General features: G+C 34.3%; 1 protein-coding gene across 10 annotated transcripts; it reads right to left on the reverse strand.

Moving 5' to 3' along the window:
- Positions 1–295: 295 nt before the first annotated feature.
- On the reverse strand, positions 296–7,180 carry LOC136208562 (disease resistance protein At4g27190-like). 10 transcript variants are annotated; one of them, XM_065999542.1, is made up of 8 exons: positions 6,972–7,180; positions 6,852–6,882; positions 6,709–6,768; positions 4,492–6,384; positions 4,083–4,190; positions 3,015–3,359; positions 2,704–2,915; positions 296–1,694 (listed from the first exon to the last, which is right to left on the reverse strand). In XM_065999542.1, exons 4-8 carry the CDS (start codon positions 6,376–6,378, stop codon positions 1,673–1,675), a joined length of 2,574 nt encoding a protein of 857 aa, XP_065855614.1. In that variant the 5' UTR covers positions 6,379–6,384; positions 6,709–6,768; positions 6,852–6,882; positions 6,972–7,180; the 3' UTR covers positions 296–1,672. The 10 variants fall into 10 exon arrangements, with proteins under 10 accessions (XP_065855614.1, XP_065855606.1, XP_065855608.1 ...); XM_065999544.1 differs by lacking the exon at positions 296–1,694 and having other exon boundaries at positions 2,782–2,915; positions 3,015–3,079; positions 3,195–3,359; XM_065999534.1 differs by having other exon boundaries at positions 2,704–3,359.
- Positions 7,181–11,221: the final 4,041 nt, after the last annotated feature.

Raw genomic sequence — 11,221 nt, forward strand, 5'->3', positions numbered from 1 at the left:
TTTATAAATATCTGTTTGTACTTTGTGAATTTTATAGTTAAAAGATAATATATATGAATCAATTTTTCGACCAAAAACAATTTTTAAAAAAATGAGTGAATTTTAAATAAACTGCAAAAAAAAACGTAAATTTGTGTTTACGAAGTGATTGTTTTTGCAAATTAGTCACCATTTATTTTTCTACTTTTCCTAATAAATATAGACCAGTCAATAGTGAATTACAAAGAAATTTGAATTTATAAGATTACACAACAAACATATGGAATATATTTTTTTTAAAGGAGAAACTTAACCATGACTCAAAGTCAGATTAGAATATCCATTAACCAACTAGAAACAGAGAACAACAAAAACATTAGTGACGGGCAAGGCATCATGAGCAACAGCATGAGCAGTCTCGTTAGCTAATCTAGGAACAAAAGACATTGAGATGTCTAGTCTATTACGGACAAGATCCTTACGGTCATTAATAATACCACCAAACTCAGAAAGATCTGTAGACAGCCTATGGAAAGCAACTAACAGCATTTTTGGCATCAGTTTCACAATAAACATTTCATAGGTCCAAAGACAGAATCCAAACCAACACCCATCATAGGGCAATTGCTTCTGCAACTCTAGGATCAAACAGCCCCAAGGAGACTGAGCTTCGACAAGCATAAAACGAGCCATTTTTCTTGCGAATAACAGCACCCGCACAGCTCCCTTGAAAATAATGACGCATCAATATTGCACTTCCACCTACCAGGGCCTGGACGAACTCCGCGAACAGCCCCTTGAATACCAGCAGCAGCCCCCCTATCAGCAGAAACAGTCTTGGACCGCACAGCTCCCTCGAAAATAATGACGCATCAATATTGCACTTCCACCTACCAGGGCCTGGACGAACCCAGAGAACAGCCTATTGAATCCCAGCAGCAGCCCCTCTATCAGCAGAAACAGTCTTGGACCGCATCTCAATCCAATCCGCAAAGAAACGCTCAGCCGAAGAGACAGCGGTACACGCTGGCGGGAGCTTATTATTCCATACCAAATTGCTACATTGGCCCCAAATAGACCACTGGATACACGCAACCCTTCTAAGTACAGTCTCAGGCTGCACTGCAAAAAGATTAAGCAGCCAATCCGAAAAAAAAAGACAGAATCGGGTCCAGGGGCATCAATTTCACAGTAAGACCAGCAGTTTACAACATAGGGACAATAGAAGAACAGATGGAAATCCCTTTCAGCATCACAATTACAGATTCCACAATCAGTAGTGACATTTACATACTTCGACCTCAGACGGAGTCCAGTAGGGAGACAGTTTGACGCCACCTTCCACACAAAAAACCTTCACTTTCGGAGGAGCACGGAGATCCCACAATCTTTGCCATCCTACTGCCACTGTACCATACATTCTATTAGCTTCAAGCAACCTATACCCCGATTTAGAACTGTACTGACCATCTCTTGTAAAATGCCAGATAAGACAACCTTCCCTCCGACTCAAAGGCACAACCATATTAAAAATAACTTGCACCTCGGCTTGATTAACAAGAGAAAGAATCTTCCCCCTATCCCACACCCGAGTGCCTGGAATAAAAAGGTCTTGATACCATGAGTGAAGATCTAAAAATTATTCGATAGAGGTCTCAAATAGCAGAAGATCCACTGATTCATTACTTATTCTTTAGAGTTTCTCAACCTTCAACCTGAAAATAATATTATAAATTTAACCAATACCAATTTATCTTTCACTTCTCAAGAACAAATAAAATAAAGTAATCATATATGATTGCATATACAGAAATATAATTTGTTATGCTGAGCAACAATATCCTTTGTCCAGGCCCAACACAACCGGCAACTTTCAAAGTACACACTCATCCAAGCAAAAAATACAAATCCCAGCTTAACCCAGCCCCGCTCAAACTTTTTCTAAAAATAAGTAAATTAGTAATATAAATGGTGTTAGGTGTATAACTTATTATATTAAATAAAACGAGGAGGAGATAGTTGACTAAAAAAAAAAGGATCTTGCTTTCTATTGTAATATAGTTTGAACATTTTGGTCTTTCAGAAATAAAAGATTTTATTTCTGAAATATAAAATTTACTAAACTAAAATTATTATTTATTTGAGGGACTAAACAAAAATTATTTAGTGCGAGAGAAAGATGCCATTTCTTGGTTCAACATGGAAACAGAGAACAATTACTAATCTTGCCTAAACTTGGGTTAGAAACTCAGAATAGAATATGGGAAATTTACATATAAATTCACTTTTGAAAAACTATCTACAATTATTAATTAGGAATTTTGTATATACAGCGCTGGACCTGGATTTTGAGATAAATCCCAGGCCCAACCCACTCTCTATTCGAGCCTATGCGGGCTTGGGCCGGTCCAGGCCTATTACTAAATATACATGTCTAACCCAGTATTTAAAGAGCAGGCAATGGGTTCTTAAACAGGTCTATACAGAGAATAGTAAAAAAAAATAGTGAATTAACATCAAATCATAATTGTAATATAAAAACAGCAGCAGAGCCAGGTTTCTAAATCTCAGGGTACAATTGCAGGACCCCAGACCCTTTTATCAGGCGAAAGACCATCTGGGTAGATTCCGGTTATCGGAGGTGCAACGGACCACCCTGTACACCCTCTCTCTGCCACTGTAGATATATATATGTGTGTGTGTATATATAGAAAGAGATTTTACCTGTTGATAGTTGTATTAAGATCTCCCAGTAACGGATATGAGCTTCCATTCATTTGTATCCTTTCAAGCATTCGCGTACTCAATGACGAGTAGGAGAAACACTCCATCTTATTGCATTGATCAAGCTTCAAAGTTTCTAACAAAGGCATCACAATCGAACTAATCCCGCCATAAAAAACACGAAGCTTGGGCATATCTTGAAGCTCCAAAACCTTTATATGAAAGAATACAACTTTATCCATCATTGCTTCTACTTCGTCATTATCTTTTACAACAATTTCTTTCATCTTCTCACAACGACTAATCTGTACCTTTTTTAGTTGAACCATAAGTTTGGCTACTCGATATGGGAACGCATATAAGATGTTGTGACATTCTGATAAAACAAGATGTTGCAAATTCAGAAAGGGCATGATTTTTGGTGGCATCTGAAACCATATATGCCTTAAATTCTGTAAACCATACAACTCCAATACTCGTAAAGAATTTACCCCCCGAATCGTGGCATCGTTTTCCTTGAATAAAAATATAATTTGTAGTGCATCACAAAATGCTATTTTGAGCTTTGTCAAACTTCTCAACTGCTTTTCCATCAATGAAAATGCACTGTAAGTCTCCTTAAGGCTAATTGCATCCTTGATCTTGGTATGTGAAACCTTCCACAAAATAAATATTAACAAAAAATTAAAATGGCAAACAATAATTATTCTTAGTGAGGGGCAGAGGGAGAGGAATCTACCCTTGAAGACGGATGGTTCCAGACAGTCCTCTATCTGGGAAGATAGACCGGGGATGCTGCAATTGCAACCCCAGACTCTCTTCTCTAATTCTACGAGTAAATTACACCCATGGCCCTTGAACTTTGCACTTACTTTCATTATAGCATCTGAATTTCAAAATCAAATATTATGGCCCCCAAACGTTATACTTTACTAACATAATGGGTTTTTTTTACTGTTGATCAAGGTAACCACTAAAATAGCACGTAACCTTTCATTGTAGATCTGATGGAAATGATATTCTAAGCAATTTTAATAGTTAAACTTTTTGGTTTTGAAGTCATTTAGGTGGTGTTTAGTCAGGAGACGGATAATTGTTGTTTAGAAACAGAAAAATAAAAAATGGTGGTTTCATGGGAAATGTGGTTCTAAACAACTTCCATTCTTGAAGTCAGTCATTGATCATTCTTGGAGTAAAAGGCGACATCATGCATGTTAGTAAATTGTAAAGTTCAAGGGCCATAATGTTCGATTTTAAAGTTCATAAACCATAATAAAAGTGCAAAGTTCATAGGTCACGGGTGTATCAAAAAACTTTATTTGACATATAAATATAAAAACCACAACATATATAAAAAGCAGTTTGTTGCAGATATATACCTGATTGTTGGAAACAACATTTTGTTCTAGAGAAATGAGTTGTTCATCATCAATTCTACTTGTGCTATCAAATGCACCAATCGGCCTCTCAATGCTAGTTGACACAATCTGCAATCAACCAAATACTTTTTCAGTAATATCTTGAATGAGTATAGTGGCGGAGTCAGAATTCCAAATTCTATTTAGGATGCAGTTGCAGCATCTTCATACTCTCTTCCAAGACAGAGAGCCGCCTGAAACCACCCCTCTTACGCTAGATTCCAGCACCGGGGTGTAACAGACCCTTGCACCCCCCTGCCTCCATCTCTGGAGGAGTACATGCATATATATATACACACATCTTTTTTTATACAAAAATATTTACATATTGTCACAATGATACTACTTAAATACATACATAAATTTTTACCTCATTAATTGTCATTAAAAGATCCTTGTTTACAAGAAAACCAACCAACTTTGGAAGTGAATACAAATGCAGTTCTTCAATAAAGCAAGCCTCATTCAAATTCTCATCCCCTTCGTCGTTTCCGTACAAAATTCCATCCATTTCATTACAATCAAGTATCTCTATGCTTTTGAGTCGCCTCAACCCTTTAGCGATTGACAATGGAAATATATATTTCAATTTCTGACAGAACCTTATATTTATCCGTCTCAAATTATCAAACCATCCAAAACCCGGTCTTGTTCCGTGCCATATTTCTTTCAGATTAGATAACATTGATAGGTGGAGATACTTCAACTCACTGAATGAATTATTTGGAATCCAATTTTCTGTGGTAACAAATAAATGTTCTAGTTCGTCGCATTTAGTAATAATCATCTTTTTCAACTGTGGAAACTCATAGTCTTCTAATCGGGACATCACATTCTTCAAATTTCTCACTTTTATCAAACTTAAATCTTCAACTCTCCGCATCAAATCCCAAATCCCGCTGCGTTTGATATCGAATGCGTCACCTCTGAGTTGCAATTTATTCATTTGACCTTCCCCAAGTGGTTGATATTTAAAATCATTATGTATGAGGATTCTAAACCGCTGAATTTTTTTGAAGGTTGATGTCTTTTTCGGCAAAATTGAAGCGTCTTGTAGACTAATTTGTAACGCATATAACGAAAGGGATGTGATCTCATTAAAACTTGCATTGATTTTATCTCCTTCCTCTGATTCTGAACAATCATAATCATCATCCTCTTCCCCCCTACATCCCCACCTTTTGTAGCTCAATGGCAGATACAACTCTTCTAGCTTCAACATTCTTGATAATACACCCGGTGGAATGTAGAGAAGGTTCGTTGATTCTCTTAAGTCGAGGAATCTCAGATTAAGAAGTTGTTTCATCTCCTTCGGGATATACCTTAAACTTAACGTGGAAATCGAAAGAAATTCCAGATATTTAAGGCGTCCAATCCAAGACATATCTTCCAACTTGAGTACTTTAAGACGCAACGTTCGAAGATTCCTCGGTACTTTGAGTGATTGGTTCAAAGATGGGATGTCCAAAGACAAAACTTGGAGCTTGTTCAGTTGTTTGAAAATGCCGACTGGAAAGCCTTGTGAATCTTTCCCATGTTGAAGATGGAGCAAAGCAAGCTTTGGACAGTTAGCATAATTAGAGTACTTGCTGACTGATTTAAGCACAAGAGAAAGTGCATTGTAATCTTCATACTCATACATGAATAGCCTGTTATTCGTTACGGTCGCGCAGCCAATTACTAATCCATATTTTGTGGCGATCAATTTCGCTAAATCGTGTCCATCAGCCAACATTTTGACATGCTGATTATCATACTCGTCTTTCTCGCGACGAAGCTCATTAGATAGCCAACCAGCATTTTCGACATCCTGATTTATCTCTTCCTCATCAACTGAGAAATCAAGATGGATTTCATCTCTCGCTCTAGTCCTGTCACCAAGGCTGTTATTCTCCTTGCCGCAAAGCTCAATCATGTAACGAGTTGTTAGATCATGAACGATATCATGAATGAGATGTCTTGCTTCAATCATGTAATGCACATCTTTAAACAAATTTATCCCCATCATATATATAACCAAATCATCTACTGGTATACCAAAATCTTGAGGAAATACGCTACAAATGAAGAGGCATAGCTCGAGTTCAGTTGGTATTTTTCTTGGTTTAGAAGCATCCATAAGTCGAGCCATATGCTTTGATCTACGAGCCAATTCATTTGATTTTGATGATAGTTTCACCCAAATAAGTTCTAACTTATTTCTCAATCGCATATTAATAGGTACGCTAGGTTGTTCATTTCTCCCCCGCCTTGCCATTTTGATCTGGATAGTTAACAAATCTGTCACTAATTGAATACTCCATAAACTAATAAAAAATATCAGTGTAAAATGCACCGACGGCCATTGAAGTGTCTGGATTTGTTTCTAATAAGGTCACTGAAATTCTTTTTCAATATAACTATCCCGACCAATTTGTGCACAAAAAATTTATGAATGTTGAGATGTGCTATCGATAACTCATCTAAGTCAAACTGAAAGATTAGAGGCTCAGTAGAAAGAAAGAAAAAATCGAAACTAAAGATGTTAATCCCCACTAAGAATCAACTGCAATAAATCAACTAAGCAAATTATGGTTTGAGATTTTACCTAGAAATTTGACTTCATGTTTCAGCTTCAACTATGCAGTAGACTTAAACTTGCTTGGAACTACGATTCAGAGAGAGAGAGAGCTAATAAAATCTAAATTCTAACAGCCAATTAATCAATGCGATTAGGGTTTGAGATATTACCTTGTTTCTTTTGATCAGATTAAGCTTCCGACTGCTAAATTAATGGAGAAAAATCAAACGCAGAGAAGAGAATATCGATAAGGAGAAAGATTTAAATTAAATTATGACTATCAAATTTACCTAGAAACATCGCCTTCTTTGTTATCAGCTTCCGTTATGTAGATAGTGAAAATGAGCTTCCTCGGAACCGGATCCAGTAGCTAAACACACAGTACAATGATGCAACGACAAATTAAGAATAATTAGTGAAGATGGTTTGGAATGTTGCAGCACCAATGATTATAAGCGTCAATTACCCGTGAACTAGAAGTGAATATGGTTCAGTTCGATTAATCGAATCGTAGATTACCCAAAATGAAATTTATATTTTCAAAATTAAAGCCCAACTGAATCCAACAAAAAGGGCTAAATGGGATAAGGTACTAAAATATACATTTTATTTATATTACTTTTTTATTTTCTCTCTTTATATATATTTGATAAAATTTAATGGGTTAATATGAATGACATACCATGTTTCATTATCGACGTTTAAATTAATACATTTTCTAAACGTTAAGTTTATATTGATATTATTTTGTACGTGGAGTCTAAATTGATACTTTTCCAAAAACTATAGGTAGTACCTTATCCCTGATTTTAATAACGGGATATAAACAAATCAAAATTTTAAGTTTATTTCAAATCATTATTTAGGTTTATTTGTTGTTAATTGAGTATGTAAACTAGTTGAAAGAGAAAATCTCTAATAGACACTGTGAATCAATTAATATTATCGACGTTGTTGAATCTTGAAAGTTCATGTATCAACCTGCAACTGTACAGAAAATTAAAAGGAGATTGTTTGTAAGGTGAACCCCCTCTGATACCTAAATCATTTTGTAGAGATGATTGCAATTAGTAAATGTTGAGCTATAGAAGATGGTTATAGATTCGTCTATTTTGCATGAGGACACAACAATCGTTCCTAAGAACGGGAATGACAGTTGTCCCTTTGAATGAGGTACATTACTCTTATAAATAGAGTGCGCTCGCATAAGGGACGAAACAAAAAAACAATAAAAAATTGTACCCAAAAGTATTGGGGACAATTTTTTCTGTCCCCGTTGATCATTTTTTAGTGAGTCTTCACCAGAGAACGGCGAACTACAAGGTAAGACTGTGACTAGATTCAAACCAATGACCAACTAGGAATTGTGACTGCCGACGAGGAACACGGGAAAAGGATTGGCGACCTTTATGCAGAGGGAGTGAGAGAAGAGGGGACGAAAGTGAGACAAAGCAAATGGAATATATATACTTAATAGTGGAATGAAAAAGGAGATGTGATCAGTTGGGCGGTGGAAGAGAGAGAAAAGGGGACGAAAGAGAAAAGGGAACATAGATACTTAAGAGTGGAACGGAATAGGTATGTTGCAATGGACGAAGGAGATGGGACTATGTAGTCGTGGGGGAGTTGCGTGGTGAGGGAGAGGGGATTGGGCCTTATAATGAAATAAAGGTATATATGCAATTACATATTTAATATGATGTGTTAATTGATCAATTATTACAAAAATATGTCATGTCTGACGTTTTTCAACAGGTAGGACACGTGTCTCTCACTTGGTCAAACGAGTTTTTTTTTTTTGCTAAAATAAAAGGTGTGTTATTTCATTTTTAACGAGTTAGAGGGGTTAATAAGATGTCTCTCAAATTCGGGAGGCTAAATGGCTATTTTGGACAATTTTAAAAGGCGTTTAGGCTAAAAGAAAATTGGTTCCAACTTAGTTGAGTTATAAACTTGAAAAGTTAGAAATGTTTTTAATTCAACGAGAAGAAATTCATCCTAGTGAGTTATTAAATACTTGCAAGTTCAAAAGATATAGTAGCAAGTCTAAAGATTAAATTAATGTGTCAAACAACTTTACACATTGACGAAGCTATGATTTAGAAATAAGATGGCAAAATTACAAACGGCCCTTTTTTTTATGAAAATGCTTATAAATTCATTAGATACGAAAAGAACAAGTACACAAAGAAACGGGAAAGATAAAAAACCTTACAAAATCCACAATGGAACGAAAACGACTACAAAGAGCATACAAAGCCATAAAAAATATAAAACACACCGAAAAATAATAAAACATATACTTCATTGAAATTCAAACCGCAGAAAAGCAACTGCAATCTAATCTTCATCATTTAGACCATTTCGAACATTTGGATCCGAGTCATTTCTTTTGTTGCAACCACGTTGATATATTGATCCACATATAAAATAAATCGTTTCCGCTCTTGCTAAATCCGAAAAAAAGTATAAATAGCAGAATAATAGAGAGCAAATACAATTCAAACGAATATAGAGATCCAATAAACTATATAAACACTAAGTGAAAATAAAATACAATAAAGAAAAATACAGTAAATCTAACCCGGTGAGAGGAAGAAGAAGAAAGTTAGTAAATCCACACAAGAAATAAAGGCTTGAAGACCTTAATAGAAAATAGTAAAAAAAGAGAAGAGAAGAAAGCAAGGAGCACGATGGGGTTTTTTTTTATCAGACAAGAAACTGACACATAAATTTTTAGGTCAAATACATGAATATCATAATTAGGTACAAAATTACAACTAAGTCATTTCACCAAACTTAATTCTTAATATGTCATTATTTTCTATATATTATGATTTTATACCATAATTTAAAAATTATAGACTCCAATTCATAAACCATAAACCCTAAAAAATATATTCTAATCATTAAAATATATTAAAAGTACTGATTTTACTAGTTTGACATAACCTAAAATTATGATTTGACAGAGTTGTAAATAATTTTTAAAAAATAAATTTCTATATAATTTTCTCTAAATTTTTGAGTTAAATTAGAATTTCTTGCTAACTCAAAAATGACACGAATATTTTACATATCACCTTATATAATAAACGTATTATTATAATTATTATTTGCAAACACAATTTAGATCTCTCATATTTTTACATGTTATCCATAATAGAGATAATAAAATTATATGTGATTTATAAACCCATTACACAAATCTAACATAATACTATAATACTATCAGACAAAAATATTCATGGTTTACATGTTAATCCGAAAATGAAAAAAAAAATATTTAGAATTATTATAATATCCTCTTATATTTTTAGATGACATCATTAACATCAGTATATAATAAAATCTACATGTGATCTGAAACACAACACGAATTAGATAATAACTTGATTAGGTGGATACGATTATGATATAAAAAAAATTTGGGTTGGGCAAGAATCGACTCATTTGACACTAATCCGACAAAGGAAATGATAGAAACACGACACTAACCCGATAATTGTTACAACTAGGCAAAATATAAAAACTTATACACAAAATAAAGGGGTAAATTACCTCGTGGCCACTAAATTTTATCCATTTTAACGTTATAACCACTGAACTTCAATTCTTAACGGTATACCCACTGAACTTTACACTTTTTAACACCGGTGGCCACTATGACTGTTGACCAACACTTTTTACCCTTGGCTCTTCTTTTTGACCGGTTCTCTCTCTCTCTCCTCCTCTCTTTCTAAAATTTTACATTCCCATTTTACCTTTAATCACTTTCTTTCTCTCTTCAACCTTTTTTTTTTTTTCTCTCAGTGATAAAAAGCAAGTTCCAAACATGGTATATTACATTACAACTTTGATTATGTTACTTGATGAAAAATTTGATTATATTACATTGCATCACAACAGTTGTAAAAGTCGTTAGGTGCTAGTCGGGCGGACAAGACCTCCAAAGATTAATCGGGAATTAATCGGATTTGTATTTTTCTATTTTTAGATTTATATTAAATAAATATTATATAAACACATTTAAAATATAAATTATACTATCTAAAAATAATAACAATAAATATTATATAATAGAAAAATTTAAATATTTATTTTAAAATAAATAATAATAAAATAGTTATTAGTTAATATTAATTACTTGTATTATTTTTTACTAATTGTAATTTATAAATTGGGTCGATTTTAACCGATTTTAACCTGTTTCAGCCAATTTTTCCCGCCTAACCCGAATTGTCCGACTTAACCCGATTTGAACCGCTTGGGCGGAAGAAAATCGGGCTCCCAACTTATGCCGACCAGTTATATAAAATCGATCGGTATTGTAAAAATCACCGATATATCGACCGATTAGTCACCGACTTGACCAATTTTTACAACACTAGTAAAGATCTAAAAATACCTAGTACATGCCTAGCTCCTTGTACTTACCAAAAAAGTCAAGTGTCTCGTATACTTCTAAAATGTCCTATTTACCTACTGAACTTGTTTAAAATGACCTATTAACTTTCTAAAATTCATGAGTAAAGAGAGA

The sequence above is a fragment of the Euphorbia lathyris genome, chromosome 10 (genome assembly GCF_963576675.1).
Source record: "Euphorbia lathyris chromosome 10, ddEupLath1.1, whole genome shotgun sequence".
Taxonomy (NCBI): domain Eukaryota; kingdom Viridiplantae; phylum Streptophyta; class Magnoliopsida; order Malpighiales; family Euphorbiaceae; genus Euphorbia; species Euphorbia lathyris.

Bases quoted from the DNA above. Each gene is read 5' to 3' on its own strand.
- LOC136208562 (XM_065999539.1), bottom strand. From the start codon at position 6,378: ATGGCAAGGCGGGGGAGAAATGAACAACCTAGCGTACCTATTAATATG. The intron at 4,191-4,491 runs GTAAAAATTTAT...GGTTGATTGCAG, and splicing joins TTTTAATGACAATTAATGAG to ATTGTGTCAACTAGCATTGA. The intron at 3,360-4,082 runs GTATATATCTGC...ATTTTGTGGAAG, and splicing joins ATGTTGTTTCCAACAATCAG to GTTTCACATACCAAGATCAA.